Genomic DNA, 18,908 nt, shown 5'->3' on the forward strand with positions numbered 1-18,908 from the left:
GAAACTCTGGAGCAGAAAGCCTTTCACTTTTTAGTAATGGTTAATTACTAATGTATTATTAACTAATTATTTTTAAAAAATAAATGAGAGCAAGTCACCAGAGGTGTATTCCATAGGCTTTTTGAAGGTTTTCTTGGACATGGGAGGTTGCCCTTTCAAGTTCTGTTTAAAGTAAACAAACAAACAAATGATCTTACTCACTGATGCTCAACTTTGCAAGAAACAAGAGTATGCATTTGGATTGCTGCTATCATTACCACACTAGAGAATTTCTGTAATTTTGCCATCATAGACGTTGTTGGAATCCGAATGATCAAATAATAATTATATTTCTTTATATATGGAAAAGAGTTGCATAAATAACAGGAGAAAAATTCAGAAACCTCTTTTGTCTTTATTCATTATTGCATGCTACAGAGGAGGTCTTGTTCTCTCCATTGCCTTGACATTTGTAGCAGTGCTTTCCAGGTGATGCTGAAGGACTTCTCCACAGAAGGCTCTGTGGAGTGTCAGTCCCACTGCAGATGGCCAGTAATTTATCTGATCCTTTACTGAGTAATCAGCTGTCTTGTCAGGAAACATGTAAGTCTTTCTCAGCAACCTCTCCCTGGTTAAAGGCAGTTATTCTTTCTTCTTGTTGAAAAGAGCTGCAGACTATCCCCTGCCAGTGCCTTGAAAGAACAATGTCCATTACTGAGCATTGAAATTTGAGATGGGAGGGGCAGAAAATTCCATCACTTAGCTGAAAAGTGAAATTACAGAGTGAGTGTGCTGTGAGCCGTGCACACAATACAGTGTATCTTACACAATTTAAGTCTCATATTATATAGGTAGATACTATCTTGCAAATTATGCACTTGCAATGCACTACGGCATCGTGTTTCCTTTAAAGTGAACAGAATGCTCCTTAGTAATAACAATTGCCAAATTCCTTTCTTTCCTAAACCTCTTTTATCTTGGTCAGGCAAATACAGTTCACTGCATATCGAACTGGTTTAACAGTCAGAGTTGGCAGTGCTTTGTATTTTATTGAGGCTGCTGTAGTTCTGGAACACTCAAACTGACTTGACTATAAGGACGTGTGGAAACAACTCATGATGCACTTTGTGAGATTACTGTCTGAAAATATGGAAGAAAAGGAGAGGAAAGCTTTCCTTAACCATGTAATACCCCTTCCCACACATAATCAAAGTCAGGAACAAAGCAAAAGAGGATTCATCACATGCCTAATCCAGTTGGATTAAGCAGCAGAATGGAATATTCATTTCACATTTGTCCTGCATAAAATTGTTCATAAATTGCCTTTCTGAGAGGCAGATGAGAAGGCCAGCTGCTCTCACCTAAGGCTGATGTGCTACAGTGAACAAGAGCAGTCTGTGTTGAATATATGTCCTTGCAGCAGAGTTTCAGCAAAATAAAATGAAAGAGAATAGGACTTAAGCAAGAAGTTTCAAGGCAGAGTGAACAGGAAAAAGCTGTTGTTTCTGAGGGACTGAAATCAGCATCTTCCTTGGCAAAATCAGAAGAGGGGACAAAAGGAGCATAATGTGGCTGGTGTGGAGAATGCCATAAGGAGAAGGCATCATCTGAAAGCAGCTGGAGAAAGTTTGCAGGACAGTGATTACAAAAATCTGTGGTCCTGGAGGCTGAGTTCTGGTCCTTCATGCCCTCTGCTTCCTTGGGGAACTTGTTCTGTATCCTTCATTTCATCCCATCTAACTGCCTGGCATTTTCCAAATTTAGCTCTGAAAATGCTTAATCCTGGGATCCATCATGCCACAGCTTGAGCTTGTCATTTTCTTCTTCTTCCCTTTATCACAGGGAAGAAATCCTGTATCTGGGTGGCCTTGAGAGTCACCTGACTTCTCTGGAAACAAGGACAATTAAAAATACTTTATAAGTCCTTTATAAATTATACAAATTTCAGAGGATAGATTTACATAACTTTTATTACAGGGAGCTTGGAAACAGTAGAGGCCAATTTTGCCTTGTGGCTGGTGATGAATGGAGTCCAGCAGAGATGATGACCAAAAATGGGGGCTGGGCATTCAGTTAGAACCATAGAATTGTTAAGGTTGGAAAAGACCTCTAAAACTCTTTTCATCAAGTTCAGCTATTAAGCCAGCACTGCCAAGTCCACCACTAAGCCAAATCCCCATATGCCACATCAACACATCTTTTAAATTCCATCAGGGATGGTGACTTTGTCACTTCCCTGTGTTGCCTGCTCCAGTGCTTGACAACCCTTTCAGGGAAGAAGTTTGATAGCTGATGGTATGACATGAGCTAAATCAGGGAAATAGTCTCAATGTGGTATTCTGGGCTCTGAGCAAAGCAACTGAAACCCATAAAGCTGAGAGTTAATTCAGAAAAAAACAGGGGAGTGATTTGTGTGCCACTGAGGTCCACAGCAGAGGCAGTGTCAAGGAAAGTCCGGCAGCAGGTCAGGGATAGTGATAAGCAATCTAAGGTCAGTGATGCTCCAGAAAGAAGACATCAGTACATTGTGAAATCAGAATACGAGAAAACTATGAGTTCAGTTAGTGAAAAAAAGGTGTCAGAGACACAAAGCAAAAAGATAGTCTAACTTAAGAGCACTGTTTGTTTGTTTTAAACACTCGCAGGAGAATACAGTTAACAGCTGGGTATCATCCATATAAAAGATTGGGTTTTGGCAAAACAAACAGCAGCATACCCCGGTGAAGATTGTGTATGAAGAATGTAAATTACAAGCTCGACTCTTGTGCTTCTTTTTGAAATGATTTTCCATTTGTTTTAATGTGATTTTTGTTGTCTGTCCATAGCGTCCTGCCCAGTGCTGTGCAGTGGAAACGGGCAGTACATGAAAGGAAGGTGTTTGTGCCACAGTGGCTGGAAGGGAGCAGAGTGTGATGTCCCAACCAACCAGTGCATTGATGTCTCCTGCAATAACCATGGCACATGCATCATGGGCACCTGTATCTGCAACCCGGGATACAAGGGCGAGAGCTGTGAAGAAGGTATTTGCAGGATGCATTCAATTAGCCTTTTGCTTTGATTGTTGTTCTGTAATTATATGGATGGAGGCAATTCAGCATCGGACTGGCACTTAAACAGAACAATAATAGGCACCTTACAGATACAATAGATGGATACAACATAAAAATGATATGTTGTCATAACTCCTTGTTAGCTATCATACTTGTTCAATAATTGGATGAAAAGCCATCAAATGCTTCAGATAGAAGAATCTAGTTGAAAGACCAGAACATCTAATCATATGTTCAAATGTTCTTATTAAAGCATCATTTCCATTTACACATCTAAACGTATAATTACTTTTACAGCGCTTTCTTCTCTGCTGCACTATACCAAGCAATTTCAGTTGCTTACATACAGAAAATGGTGGCGTATGAGAAAAAGTCCCTGGTCCTTGTCAGCTTTAAAAGCTTAGAAATGCTTAGGACTTGAATTAAATTCTGCTTCAAAGTCAGATATTATTTTAATGGCTCTTCCATAGCTTTTTTCTCACATTAGCCCCCCAAAAATTTCATTTACATTTAGATTTATGGCTGCTTTTAGTACTTATCTTTAATCTTTTTGTGTAGGAACTCACCTGCCAACATAAACCTTTATCTTCCTGAGTCTGTGACTGCTTCTTACTGCTAATGAAAAAGTGGACAGTTTTGCAAGTGTATAAATCATTCAGGGAGTATAATTATATATCCAAAAGTGCATTATTTAAAGAATAATGTTCAAAACTTTTGAAAACTATTCTCAGAGTTCTATGCTGGTGACCTGATAAATAATTATTCTTAAATTGCACTTCTACAAGTACATATATAAGGCCTCTTCCCTGCTTGATAGATTAAAGACATCATTTGATACATTCAAGAATGACAACGGCTTGAATTAATTTATGGTGGTCTTCATGTATGCAGGATAAAGATTTATCTAAAATGGCTTTATTTTATAGGCAATGAAAATAGGCTGAATTGGATTCAGACATTCAAATACCATCTAATCTAGCAATTCTTTTGATGTGTATAATGTATTGGAGTGGGACATCTCTGATGTAGCATGGCTTCAGTGTCAGTAAATGTTAGAGATGAAGACAGTATCAGCTCTTGTAACAATAAGCCATCTCTTGTGAAAGCCACATTTTGGCTTAAAGCACAATTCAGTGAAGCTGTGGGGCGTACAAAACCCAAAGATTGTGGCTACTCAAGTATCTTTAAAGCATCTCTGTAGATCTCCTATTTACTAGATCATATCTTTACTGGATAAACAGAAATGAAAATATCCCGATTTTGCCTCCAGCCAGAAGTGTTTAATGTGTGTAAATCAGAGTGAGATTTGCCCTTTTTCTAACAGGAACCTTTATTTCCCTGGTCACGTTTAAAGCAGAAAAGCCAGGCACTGCTCAGTTATTTTATGTTATCACTGTAGCAGGGGACAGTGTCAGTCCCACTAGGTCAAAACTTGAAAAAGGAGGAAGAACAAAGAGAACGTGGTTTTTTCTTATGGGCTCTTTAGTATTTTTCCAAGCATGCATGTTTTTGATACTCAAGGCATAATTTGTACTACGTTGTGAGGGGGGGAAGCAGCTCAGAAATATGCCATGTGGGAAATCTTGAGAACATATATATACATATTTAGATTTAGTAAAAAAGTTGATTTATACTATTTTTTAAATTGCTTTTACTCTTTAATTTCTCTTCTAAGAAGGGCCATCTGGTATTGATTACTTTTTATTATTTCTCAGTTCTCGTAGCTTCACTGCTTGGTCCATGTTTGTAATGGGTTTTCATTCCAGGGTTTCTCCTGTCTTTTCTTTTTCCCCCATAGAAGTTCAGCAATGTTTATAAAACATCAGCCAACAATCCTACGCGAGATTTTCTTTTCTCTTTCCTTAGTTTATTGGCCCATATTTTATAAGGCATGGCCTAAGCCAGCGAGACATTGCAGGGAGGGGAGCAAATTTAAGAAGTGAAATATGAGAAGTTACTCTTTGGGCACCGAATAAGCCTAATAACTTGTGTGACCAATGAAGCATGAAGCATATTGGGGAAAAGTGTAGAAGAGGCACTAACCTTGCTTGCTACATGATTTATCTCCCTGGCAAAGATTCTGCACAAGGCTTAACTATAAACAGGGCATTTTCCAACCAAGAATTTGGCCATTTGGGACATTTTCCAACCAACAACACGGGCATATGATTTTTTTTTTCTTTTCCAGGTATACCAGATCTTGTCAGCTCTGCCCTCGTGCCCAGCTCCTCATCTCTGCTTCCCCCAGAGCTGAGCAGCTAAATTTGTCAAGCAGAACTCCCTAAAAATATACCATTGTACTCCATATCCACTAAGTAATTGATTAAGAAGAAAGCAGAAGCCTGTAATCCTGTCCCAGGGCCCTTCCAATGGTGCAGAAAGCCTAAAGAGATAGATCCAGTGAGGCTGAGATTAAAGTAGCCGTTGTGTGTGACATTTTCTGAAAGGGCTCATTTCAACATGAAAAATGGCCTTGGGATTATGATAAATGGGGGGTTCTGACATGCACATTCTCCTCCTATAATCGTCTGTGTTAGAGCTGAGATAGCAGATTGTCTGCCTCCTGTGATGGAGGCCCCTGCAAAACTCACCTTTTTCCCAGCTGACCTTCAGAGGGGATGATTAATTGCCTGGAGGTAGCCTCTTGTCAGTTAGCCTGTGATCTTTGTTCTCTATGTTCAAACCATCTGCTGAGAACTGACGAGGCTGCTACTCCATCCCTTAGTCCTTTTCATACTTATTACTGCTGAGAAAGAACAGGGCCAGGGATTCAAGGGTCTCATGCTAAAATTGGCACCCTTGCTCCCAGCTCGCTAACAGTGAAGGAGATTTATGGACTCATCCTTTCCAGCCTCTTAAAATTTTTGAGGATTGTTCCAGCTATGAGCAGAGCTCCAGGAATCAAACAAAAAAGAAAATTCTCTCTCATGCCTTGGGATAGTAATAACTGAGCCATTACATGTCAGACTGAGAAGAGTTTGAGAATCCAGGGAATTATCAGAGCAGCTGTTGTGTTTCCTTTTAAGGTTTCTGGATCTTAAACAGGTCAGTGGAATTCTTATTAGCTTTTCCAGGGGTAAAAACTGAACCACAAACCTGTCGTGTGTGTGTGGTAGCCATGTTCTGCTCTGCTGTATCAGAGCCAGAAACTGGACAGTTTTCCTGTGCTGCTTAGCCAGACTGACACTTGTCACCAATCCCCAGGGAACTGCCACACACCGTTTCAAAAGAAGGGAAGAATTTTTCTAGGCTGTCCTATCAGCTTTTATCTATAAATAGACGATCGACTCCTCCAGTCAGTTTTTCTGGGAGGGTGTCTGGTGCATTTCATATTTTTCGATTGCTGGGTGAAATTCCCCTGTGGGCAGAGCAGCTGACAGTTGCCTACAAAACACATAACTCAAGAATCAGGGAGGGAGGACATTTGGTCTTTTGGTGTACATTGCTATACCCCTAACTAAATGGTCTCTGATTTTGTTAGGAAAGTTCCTCTTTTATGGGGGGAAGTAAACCTCAAACATTTTAAAAAAATTGACCAAAAATAAAATCAGAAGAACACCATTATAAAAAAGGCATGATTTTATTTTAATCCTTATTCAAGAAAAACTGTCTATGGATATATTTCAGTGTGAAATTTCTTTAAGTCTCCATGAAACCTGTATAGATTTAAGCACATTCTTCAATTTAAGAATGTATTTTGCTGAATAAGAATGTCAGCCTCTGCTGAATCTTTATGCAAAATTCTCTCAGAAAACTAGGGCTCAGCTTCAAATTCATTAGTAATAGTAATTTAGGTTATTTTAATAGAATAAATGAAGACACACTATGTGTACAATAGAATATTATTCTTATTCTATTCTTAATTTATATTAGCCTGTTCTTACCAGAAAGATCCCTTATTAGTGCAGACCTGCATAAAAGAATGGATTTTATCACTAGATTTTTCTCTGCTTTTCATGTAGGTGTTTTAGGTCTCACTGCCTTTTAGGGCCACTGACTTCTTGCATGAAGCATCTGTTTTGTTCACAGCAGGGCTTTTTGGTTGAAACCTTGAGATACTGTGTAAATATGTTTGTGTAGACAGCAGTCTGATAGCTTTTTTCCTGAAGTCCCATTTGCTTTCTCTGTCTGCTTCCTCTTCCTTCTCCCATGTAGTGGACTGCATGGATCCTACCTGCTCGGGACGAGGCGTGTGCGTCCGAGGAGAATGTCACTGTTCGGTTGGCTGGGGAGGAACAAATTGTGAGACCCCAAGAGCCACTTGTCTGGATCAGTGCTCTGGTCATGGGACCTTCCTCCCGGATACTGGACTCTGCAGCTGCGATCCCAACTGGACTGGCCACGACTGCTCAATTGGTAACGTCAGCGCTGACTTACTGTTGGTCTTTCGTTAAACTTTGTGAATCACTCTGCAAAAAGGTGCTACAGATGTATTCCAGTGAAGCACTGGAATTTCTCCTTCCAGTCATGCCCAATGTAGGGCATGACTGGAAGGAGAAATTCCATAGCTCAACTACATAAATAATCCTGCTACCATTGCTGAGCATAGAGTAATATCATAAATAACTCCATTAAAGCCACCTAGGTTTGCTATTGTTCATTATATGGCTGTTAATGTAATTGATGGTCTACATATAACTTCTTGTTCCAGTGATAGTTCTTGATGAACCCCAGGACCACTAAACTGTCTGTTTTGATTTTTAGGAGATGACTAAATAATCTTTAGTGGCTGTAAACAAGAAGGACGATTTGGTAATCTGTCAGATCTCCTTTCCCTTCTGAATTCAAAGCTTGTGCTTTTCTAGGCTAGAGGAGGATGAGTGCCTCATGAGGTTCATATTAAAAGACTCTCTTCTACCAGCTAAAAAATAAGTATACTGAGTGAAAGTATTTATTAGTACAAGCAGCTACCAAGAAGACAGATTTTTATGGGCAGTTTTGTGTAGAGGTTTGGAACAATGACCTTCATTCCTCCTCTGAATTGTCATCTTGCTCAAAATCTGCATCAGGTGTGAGAATTGAAGGCTAAATAAAAATTGTTCAGGACCCTTTTCTTCCACATGAAATTAGCTCTTAGATAAGACCACACTGAGAAATAGTGGAATACATTAAATAGTTAGAACTTACAGAGCATCAGTCCTTTGGCTTTTGTCCTGTATTGTGTGCTCACAAAAAAAAAGACCTCAGCAATAAGAGTTTCTATACCTTACACAACTGGAGTGGAACTAGGCCAGAAATCCAGGGCAGCTCAGTATAGGCAGTGAAATGAAAGGAATTTTCAGCAAAGCAGCCCAAAATGAAAAGCTATTAGGGGACTGGATATAGTAGAAAAATTATGTAAACAACATTTTCACTGAGGAATTGCTATCAGGAGTAAAGAAAATCAGGTTAACTGTTTGCAAGTATTTTAAGAGAGTCATTTCCAAGGATGAGACAAACTGAATAAACTGGTGCTAAGAACATAAGAAAACCCTTTTGACAATCATCATTTAGGCTGGGTGTTAGAAGCTTGTCATAAAGTAAAATCGACTGGACTGAGGAATAATCAGAAGAGGAGGCCTGCTCTACTTGCCTAGGGCTGAAGCTAGGTTGATCAAAACTTTTGCAGATGTACGTAGGGAAACTATCATGCATTGAAGGGAAGATAAATTTGGTGCCAGGCTTTTCCTTTCCCCATATTAATCTTCAATTAATATGGGGAAAGGAATTCCATAGGAATTCCAAAGGAATTCTATCTTCAATTCCATACTGTGTGAGTTTATTTTTAAAACCACCATAAGGGAAAAGGTAGTCATGTATTTGTAGTTTGTAGCATAGATCATAATTGAGTCATTATTCTGTGTTTGTACAGAGGTTTGGGGATTGCAGGGATGGATTTAGAAAAATGTTTATTTCAATGTGCAAACAGAATTCACTTTCCCTTTGTTAACCTGCAGAGTCATGTACAGATGATTTATAAGCTTTCCTTATACTGCTTTTATAAATCCATCTAGTGCAAACTTTCTCTGGCAGCATGAAGTTATTTGAGACAAACTTGAGCATCATTCCAAGACCTTTTTCCTCACTGAGCTGCTTGTAACATTCAGGTTATTGTGCCTCACAGCTAAAATCACAGCTAAGATGATTTGTAAACTTCCATTTCTAGCCCAGACCTTTCCACTGAATTGATGACTTGATTTGAAAGACAAATTTACTCACAGGATATGTGGTCCTTTCTTACATCATTAAAATAGAGTGAGCAGGCATGCTATTGCATGTAATAACACACTGCCCAGCCCACTGGGGTGGAGGTTCTGTAGAAGGGTCTAAAAGGGACGGATTTTTATTGTCCTTTAAAACAGGACCAAACAGGACAGAAGAATTACTAAGGGGAAGAGCTAAGTACTTGCAGAAATCACCCTCAGCTCAGCAAAGCAGTTAGGTCTGTGTTCAGTCCCAATGAAATGTATAGAACTGTGCCCATTTGGATTTGTGCCAAGGATGGCCCCTTTCATAAACCACATGGAGAGGCATGCCCTGGAAACAGCATAATTATCTGAAAACCCAGAATATGAACAGGCACAGTGATTTTCCAGCTCTTACCATCTTGAATTTAAGAATAGCACCTGTCTACAGTGTTGTATGTTGTATTCATTTAGGTTATCAGGCAGTATGGAAGCAGTAGCTGAAGTCTGTGGATTGTCATATGTAGAAAGTAAAACTAGGGCCTCTTTGAACCTTAGACTGTGTCTTTCAGCTAAGTAGGTAGATTTTACCTGCCTTTAGTGGTAATCTTAGAGAACACACACTACTGGGTAAAACCCTCACTTTTCACAAAACAATAATATTAGAGAGATTTCTATTTCCTGTTTATATTATCTTTTTTCATTCCACTTAGCCTTCATAGACAAGCTGTGCCAGTTCAGTCTCTTGTGAGAGATTCCCATTCTGAACTGCATTGTAGGAAGAAGTAGTTATATGGTTTGGGTTTTTTTTACTTTCTGTGTCTGCCCGCTGCCAAGACATGCTGAGACAGGGCTGCTGCTGTACTACCTCAGAATTGTCACTCAGGGAAAATGCTTCTCAAACATATTCCACCCTTTCATGCAAGGGACAGTTTGTAGATCACTTTTCCCTCCATACACACTGGTTTTTTGGCTGATTCCTAAATACTAGAAAGTGTATCTTAGAGAAAGGTACAGAAGTAATTCCAAGCGATTACTTGTACTGAGCAATAAAAGTGGTATTTTGTTTTCTCCATGGGATAATTAAATCACTTCCCTTTTGCATCTTAGTACTGTTGCACAAGCAAATTTAAAAAAGGCCTTTATAACCCAGTTCAGCTGAAAAGTCCAAGGCAATGCTTGGTAAAATAAAGGGAATTAAGGAACCACTTATCCTATCTCCATTCCTCCAGTCTGCTATCACAGATTCTCTGTATCCCAGGCTTTTGGGTGGCTATCTCCCTTCACCTCTTATGAGCCCTATCTGGCAACTAATACAGCCATCATGGGGCAGGTCTCTTAACCTCTTATTGTCTGAGTGTAGTGGGAAGAAGGAAATGGCCTGTGCTGCAGTGTGAAACAGAACTTACTGTGTGATATAGTCTCACTCTTGACCTATTTAAACTGGGCCAACTATTTCTAGTGAATCAAGAGGCAGCACACCACATACCTTAAGACATGTTTGCTGACTGCAGTGAAATGAATAGGTGAGTCATGTCTTCTGCACTGGGGGAATGCACCATTTACCAGGGGGATTTCACTGATGCATCAGTATAATCCCAGGCCCATCAAAACAGTATTAGGCTTGGATGCAAAGTCATTATTAAAGGAATTAAGTCATCTGGTGTTGTCCTTCACTCTCCTCAAATTTACATCAGCAATTTTCACACTGTTCTGTCTTTGGTAGTTGACATCTTTACATGCACAGTATTCATTCAAATCATTGCAAAGTTGAATATACTTAGCAGCAATAGAAATTATGTTCTCTGTGTCTTAAGTGTACTGACTTTTTCTGGGCAGTTGACAGTGGTTGTAGATTGACCTGCATGCAGATAAGGATCCCTTCTCCATCACTCATTCATAATGACTCATGCAGTTTATGCACAGTTGACACCCAGGCAGTACTTCAGACCCTTAAAAATACACTGGAGAAAAGCAGTAATAGGGATAGTACTTTGTATGTGGTAGTCCTAAATTGCCAGTGGAGACATAAAATCATGGGCTGCACATTTAACAATAAGACTTAGAAACTGGAAGCTGGGGCTCAGTAAAGACATAAGTTATGATATCTTACATCATATTTTGAAAAGACTGAGAGAGCATGCCTGGCCAGAGACTGAGGCTGAGCTTGCACGACCGTATCTCATGAAATCTGGTACTTTGGTCCTATTATAGCTCCTCTCATCACTTCTGCTGCTAACCTGGTTTTCTGAGGATATGCCATTTGGCTTTATGACTTTATGCCCTTTTGTCCCCACTGTGGCAGGGATGAAATGCTGCTTCCCAGGGTCTTACTGATGCACTTTGTTATGAAGGTCTACAATCACAAAAATATTTAGGCATTTAAAATTTGCCTTAAGCAAATGCAAATCATCAATCTTTGCTGCAGGGTTGTGGAGAACTTCATATGGCAGATATTCCTAGATAAACTTGTCCTCCAAGCACAGTGGGGAAATAGTGTGGGTAGCCACAGGGTAGCAGAAGACCAGGTATTTACCCACCTTCCATGACTTTACTTACTTTAGCAGGTTGAGAAGTTGGATTTAAAATAAAACTAGCATGGTGTGTGAATCCATGTCTCTGGTTGCAGGGAAGCCATATTCTTATAAATTATTGCACAGTGAATTGAAGTCAGTGGAAAAGCTCCTATTTACTCTGCAGGAGTATGGATCAATTGAAGGTTATTCACAAACAATTATTAGATTTAAGACCCTGTATCAGTTACTGGTAATGACTGAATTTTTTAGTATCAATTTCATAGTATAGATTAACAATGGCGACAGTCTTTCAAGTAGCACGCAAGAGTTCTCCACCACAAAGTTGGTACAGTTTATTGAAACAGGCATTTTTTTCTCTATTCCAATTAATAGATAAAGAGACCATGAAGAATGAAGTTTTAAAGAGTTAATCTGAAGTAGATGCAGCTTACATTGCAATGTCTTTTTTTTCACCAGGAATTGTGCAGGAGACTATTGCACACACGTGTATACACACACACACACACATACACACACACACAGAGTCACAGAAGCAGTTCTCATACATTTTATCACACCATGTCATATCCCATTGTTCAAACAGTGCCATGGTTAACCCAACATCTGTGATAAAATTTGATTTCCTTGGGCTTACTGGTATCAACTTTTGCAAATAAAATCCCATGTTAATTTCTTATCATGCCCAAGGCCACCAAGATAAAAATCCATCCTTAGAAAACATTCATATAAGCCTTCTGTAAACAATCATTTCTTCAGGGGTAAAAATGTCTCTGTAAAAGATGGATATAACATCAACTTTGACGTGGTAGAGGCTTGTACCATACTACAGACCAAGACCGCTTTTAATGCCTAAGAAGTTGCTGATTTGTTGTTTTCTTAGCTTTAAAACGCATGAGGAAAGAAAAGAGAACTAACCTCAGGATGCAACACCTGAAATTGATAAATATCTTCATCACTAAAGAAAAAGTCACCAGACACAGCTATGTAATCAAAGGCCACCTTGAATGCTCTTTCTTCAGCTTGTAACTTGTTCGTCTCACTACCCTGGCAGACCTATGAGAAACATTAGTCTGGGGCAATTGAAACTTTGGTAGCACAGTGTCTTCAAAGCTGGTCTTCAGAAGATACAATCACAATCTCTTCTGGTTCAATACCTAAATTGCAGACTCATCTCTGAAAGCCTTACTTTGGTCCTTTAATGGTCATTGAAAGCCAGGAAATGTTTTGTACCAGCAGGAATTTCATCCTCTGCCTTGCAGAAGCCTAACATGCTGATTTCTGAACTTGTGATCTTCTCCATTTTGTACAGAGAGAAGTAACTTTTCTCTCAAAGGGAAAAGTATGTGTAGCCCAGTGCACACACAAGGCTCTCACAGGTTCTGCCTGGCAGATACCTGCTTTGTGGATTGTGAAGAAATTAGTGAATCTAGAGAATCAACAGTGTTAGTAAGAACTATCATTGTGAAAAACATGAATTTTTTCATGTAGTTGAGTTTGTGAGTAGAGATTTTAGCCTACCCATTGCCAAGAGAAACTTAGCCTTTAAAGGCTTCTAAGCTTTTTATTAAAAATGCAATAAAAAACTAAGATCTGCCCAAACCTTTGAAATAAAAGCATTCAGGGAGGCTTTCATTTGAATATCCTTTTACTCCCTTTCCTTTTGTTTATTAAAAATGTGTGTAAGGAGACCCTGATGTGGTGGAAAAAAGATAACAGTTGAAATGGGCTGCAGTTATTTTTGTGGTGAGTCCAATTCTTCAAAAGTCCAAGTATCTTTGTGCTCAGCAGATGAAAGGGACATAATAAAGGGAGGGAGAGAACTCCCACTAAGATAGAAAATACAACTTACCTTTCAAATATGAATTCCTACTTTAAGTCTGATGGCTGAGAAATTGTTTTAGGACATTTTCCTAGCCAATCAGAGATGCATCAAACTTCTGTCAGCTCTGGGATGTGTTTAGGATTTTATTTTTAACCCCTTCTCTGCAGCAGTCCATGCAGTCTTGATCAGACACAATGACAAAGGGAAGATTGAAGGACCTGAAAACTTGTGTTCTAGCTGTCATTTCAGACTTGGCCAAAACCAGTGGAAGCAATGATATCATCAGTCTGTCTCTGACCATTAGATCACAAAGCATTTGCTCTGATTAAGTCATGTCTCAGGCTGAGAATAGTGTGTGTCCAGTAATGTAACAAGCAGTCCCTGGTTCTCATTGACCTTAGGCATTCTGTGATGAGCAAAGCTTCTCTCTTGTATCAGCAGTAATCAGTGAAAATTTATGGACCCCTACAAAGGGCAGTGAGAAGACTATTCCATCCCCTGTTTGTTTCCTACAATAATTAGGGCTAATTCCCAGCATGCCAGTTTCAGTTCAACATCTTTCCCTATCTCCAAATGTGACCTCAGCAGTCACACCGTGAGCTCAAAAGTTCTTTTTGTTTGGATCAATTATGCCTTGTGTTGCAGTCTTTTCTGACTGAAAACAGCATTGTTGTACTGGAGTCAGTGGGGCTCATGTTAATGTGACTAGTTTGAAAAATTTCACAACACCACAAGATACTAAATTCCATGTTTAAAGCAGAGTACTGTTAAAATATCGTGTTTTGAGGATGACTGAGCAATTAGCATGTTTGCTTGTATCACTGAGAATATCATTTGTATCACTAAGTCTCAGATGACCAAATTTTGGCTTCTTCTCCTTTGAAAGGAGGAACCTCTTAATTTTTGACTCTAGACCTCTGCTGCTGACTATTCCTACTTTTAACCAGGATACTGCTGCAATATCAGCAGGGTGATACTTGTGCAGAGTCAGTCTCTGCCATGATCTACCTTGATTATGCTGGATAAAGCCACTCATGGCTCAGCAAGGATGGTTGTAGGTTCTATGTCACGGCTTCTCCACTGGCATTCAGTCAATTCCATGCTGTTCAGTCAATTCCATGCTGTTGTTGGTAGATACCTCCTGTGACTGTCACCTTACACTCCAACCCAGTTGGAGCTCATCACAATCAGAGTTCCTGCAAAAGTTTATTGGATGTTTTCAGCTTCATCAAATCATATTTGAGACACTGAACTAGGTTGCCCAGAGAAGCTGTGGGTGAACCTCATCCCTGAAGGTGTTCAAGGCCAGGTTGGATGGAGCTTTGCACAGCCCGTTTGTTGGAAGGCGTCCCTCCCTTTGGCAAGGGTGGGGGAGTAGTAGGAGCTGGTCTTTAATGTCCCTTCCAACCCAAATGATTCTATGTATCATTCTCAGTTAGAATGTCCAAGATTAGGTAACAAGGAAAAGAGTCTGTGAGTCAGTAAAACAGAATAACATAAAAAAAAGACAAAATAAGACCAGTAATTGTCGTGTAGTGGATTGGTGTCTACTAAAGCCCATAAATCCATGATTTAATAAGCTGTCTGAAGTGGATGCACTGGAATTAGTATATTCTCTCTGCCCTCTTCCAAATTACAAGGTGTTCATACTCTAAAAACTATCATCACAATTTGCACTAGTGAGCACTTCCTAATGATGTTGACAGACGGAAGTCAGAAAGCTCTGCTGCTTTTCAGTAAAGATGATCCTTCCAGATCAGTGTTGAGGCGCATGGACAGCATAGCAAACAGAAACCTTCTGGAACAGCTACTGCTGCATCTGGTTTGTGTGGATAGACAGACATCCAACTTCTGGATATGTCAGCTCTGCATGTTTCATACGTGTTCTGTGTCTCCTTTTGAAGAATAACAATAAAATTTTTAAGTTCTTTGGCAAAATGTTGTCTAAAGAAAAAGGAATCCATATTGGGACTGAGCTCTGAGTAAGGGAATCTCAAGAAAATCTAGTTTGTGATCACTTGAACATACACTGGTGACTGATCTAAGTTACTTTAGAAAAAACCAAAATGTACAGAATTGGAAAATAAATCCGTTCTTTTTAAGCATGAGCAAAGCACGTTTCTGCTGTCAAATTATCTCTTCCTGGTGGACAGAGAGGAAATTAAAATTAGCCCAGAGAAGAATCCTTCTTAGGAACTTCATTTAATATATTAGAAATTGTTTCTTTTCTGGGAAGCTTTAACACACCCCAGAAAGCATAGAGATTCAATTAAGCATCAAAGAAAAAAATACAATCCTGCACTTTGGGATATTTATTTTTATTCAACAAATCTCGGCTCCAAGCCTGAAGCCTGACTATACCTGGCATTTCATGTCCTGCTATTCAACAAGAGACAGTTTAAAGTAGAGTTCATAATAATAAATAAATGAAAGGTTGACACGAGTATGAAAGTAAATCACAGCCATAGAGGAGATACTTCAGACAGAAAGTGATGGTCAGTCCTTACCATTTAAGGCAAGGATGAAAATGGAGTATAAATACTGTAGGAAGTAGGAGCTGATAAAAAGCACCACAGCAATTTAATGGAATTTCATCACACAGAATTACAACTTTCCAGACAGGAACTGGAAGACCTTTATGCAAATATGAAGCAAGCTGAAATTGCATTTCGAAGTGAGTGTGTCTTTTATTAAAAGACATCCCAGCTGTACCAGTGTACATTGTGCAGCTAATTGTGTCTGTTGTGCTCCCATTCTTACTGTTACTGTTTCTGGCAAGAATTCCCAATAATCCCATTGTGCTCAATCCTCTATGGTTAGAGTTAGAGGCTCAGTCTTGGAGGATACACATACATCAGTTTAAGTATATTACTATACCAAACCCCTTCATTACTCATTTTGGAGATGGAGGGTGGGTCCCAGGGGAGTTACAGACACATCTCCTGGATCTGCTCAGCACCAGGTGAGGAGCTTTCTGTGGACTATTTATTCATCTCGAAATGAAGCATCTCAGAGGTACCCTGTTCCTGATTTGGATCTCCAGAGAGAAATCAGACCTAGAAGGTGGTTTGCAGAACCCTTTCATTTAAACACAAAGCTGTTGATGCCAGCAAATAACTAAATACCAGGAGAAAACTGGGGGAAAAAAACTGAAGTGGGGTTAAACTTCTGTGTCTAGTTGAGGGCCAGAGCCAGAGATGGGTCCTTTTTTTTATTAGGGATTTTCACCACCCTTCTCCTAGATACAGCTCAACCACTTTGAGTGAAAAATCTCTCTCCTCTTCTGTTCTGTGTTTTATACCTCCTTTGTCATACCCGGTCTTTCCTACAAGTGCAGAGTTGCAGTTGTCCTACCTGCACATGTATTGGAGACCTGTACTCAGTCCTCCTGCAGAGCTGGCAAGAATCAGCATTCAGGCCAACTCAGGTGTCCTGGTTAGGGTCACTCTGTAATGCAGGATGTGCATTCCCCAGTGCAGGCATTCTGGGATGCTCCTTGGGGCTTTGTGTTCAGGAGGTGAAAATTCAGGTGTCCAAGTTGCATTTCAAAGCCATTGCTGAAGGTCAGTGTTCTTCCTAATGAGGGGTGATAGCAAAGCTGATGGATTCATTTTCAGTCTCTAGAGAGCATCCTTTAATCATGATTTCCTCATGCATGGAAAGAAAATAAATAGCTGTTACCTTTTAGTTACATTCAGTTTACTGAGCTGTGTAAAACACATTGAGGCCCTTGAGGGGAGTGGAGAGTCATCAAAGTACCAAAAGTTTAATTGCACTCCTAAAAGAACAGGTTTTATATTTATAGACATACATAATTATTATTTTTTCTACATTAGTAATATTTACATATTTGATGTATGCTTTAAAAATTGATTAACAGATTATTTGTTTAAAGGTGTTAAATTATGCAGACATTGCTTTCAGGACATGATCTCTGAAGGAAAAATACATCCTTCAATTAATGACATGGACAGAACTTACACAATCATTGCCTGTTTGTTACTAAACCAGGATGGTTTTCAGAGGATTTCATGGTACAGATCAGCTACTGGCAGTGACAGAAAATCCACACCTCTTCTTTCAGGTTTTTTCTTGCTCCTTAGTTTGATCCTTTCCTTATACATTTGAAAAAAGGATGGTTTTAAAAGCTAATGTGCTTTATGTCTTCTTCAGTAACAGCACAGGAGTTCATGTCACTACAGAGTTATCAAATCACAGGAATGAGAGTTTCATAACACTGCAAAATGTGTTTTGTTATGAAGAATGTCTTTAGCACTTCACTGCTATCTAAATCATGCTGATCACACACCTTCTGGTTTTTTCATCTATATATTTCTTGCTTTTCCCAGATATTCCCCATAAATTGCTTTCTAAAGCAGGTTGTGAAAACAAGGCTTAGCTCCTCACCAAACTCAGCTTTTTAGCTCTGTGCAGTGCCTCTCTCCTGTGCTTTTCTGGAAAAAAAAAATCTGTCTGAGGCTGGAAATTACCTCAAATGAGCCAACTTGAAATGGGAAAATCCTAGTTATGGCAGATTTTAATTATTAAATTTTCTATTAATATATTGAAGGTCAGTGGAACTGACCCAGTTTTCATGAAGCTCTGAGCAATTTCACCTGATCTTACATTTTAGCACTAAATCCATATTTATTAAAGGATTTAGCAGACAGGTCAGAACCAGCTAAATCTCTGATTCTGCATCACATGAATGCTAAAGAAAAATTTTCATCTGCATTGCTCTTCTCTAAGCTGGAAAGCTTTAAACTGTTGTCAAGCTAGTTTGAGGATATATGGGGGGATAGGGGTAAACATGTAAAAATGGATTTGCTAGAAATGAAGCACAAATTAACATCATTATCCCTTTCCCAACTCCAGTCTTTAATGTAATGTGAAAATAATGTGAAATTCTGAATGATGCCATTTCCTGTGTTGGAGGCTCCTGTGTCTGTTCCATCAATTAAAAAGGGCCTGAGCAAAGCACTGCATTGTTGGGTTAGTGTTTGATGGGTTTCTTTTCCCACTTTCTTCTGAAATATCAAAGACAACACAGCAGACTTTTTGTTCTTAAGGGGACAGATTTATGCCAGTTTTTAGCAGGATATGAAAAAAAAAGAGAAACAGGTACCAGTTTTTTATTTGTAGGAGTAATTGCTTTAGTATTCTAACTTCTGAAGTGCTGTTAATGGACTGTGACCTCATTATACCTGGCACAGTGCAAATGCAGAACAAAAAGGATAATAGCCTCAGATAGTTGAGATTCTTAAACTTTAAGTGAACAACAACAGAGAGAGACATACTGATGGAGACAGAGTAAAATTACATTACAGTTTTCCTCAACACACTGTGGAGAAGTTAA

General features: G+C 39.2%; 1 protein-coding gene across 15 annotated transcripts in view; it reads left to right on the plus strand.

Moving 5' to 3' along the window:
• The window catches only part of TENM4 (teneurin transmembrane protein 4), a 927,633-nt gene that overhangs the window by 775,844 nt on the left and 132,881 nt on the right, over positions 1-18,908 (plus strand). For all 15 annotated transcript variants that reach the window (XM_071432902.1, XM_071432903.1, XM_071432904.1 and 12 more), the window contains 2 exons: positions 2,805-2,999; positions 7,185-7,385. In XM_071432902.1, coding sequence (XP_071289003.1) covers positions 2,805-2,999; positions 7,185-7,385 — 396 coding nt within the window. The remainder of the gene's footprint in view (positions 1-2,804; positions 3,000-7,184; positions 7,386-18,908) is intronic.

This window comes from Agelaius tricolor, unplaced genomic scaffold, assembly GCF_023055355.1.
Source record: "Agelaius tricolor isolate 1412-34295 unplaced genomic scaffold, bAgeTri1.0.p SCAF_9, whole genome shotgun sequence".
Classification (NCBI taxonomy): Eukaryota; Metazoa; Chordata; class Aves; order Passeriformes; family Icteridae; genus Agelaius; species Agelaius tricolor.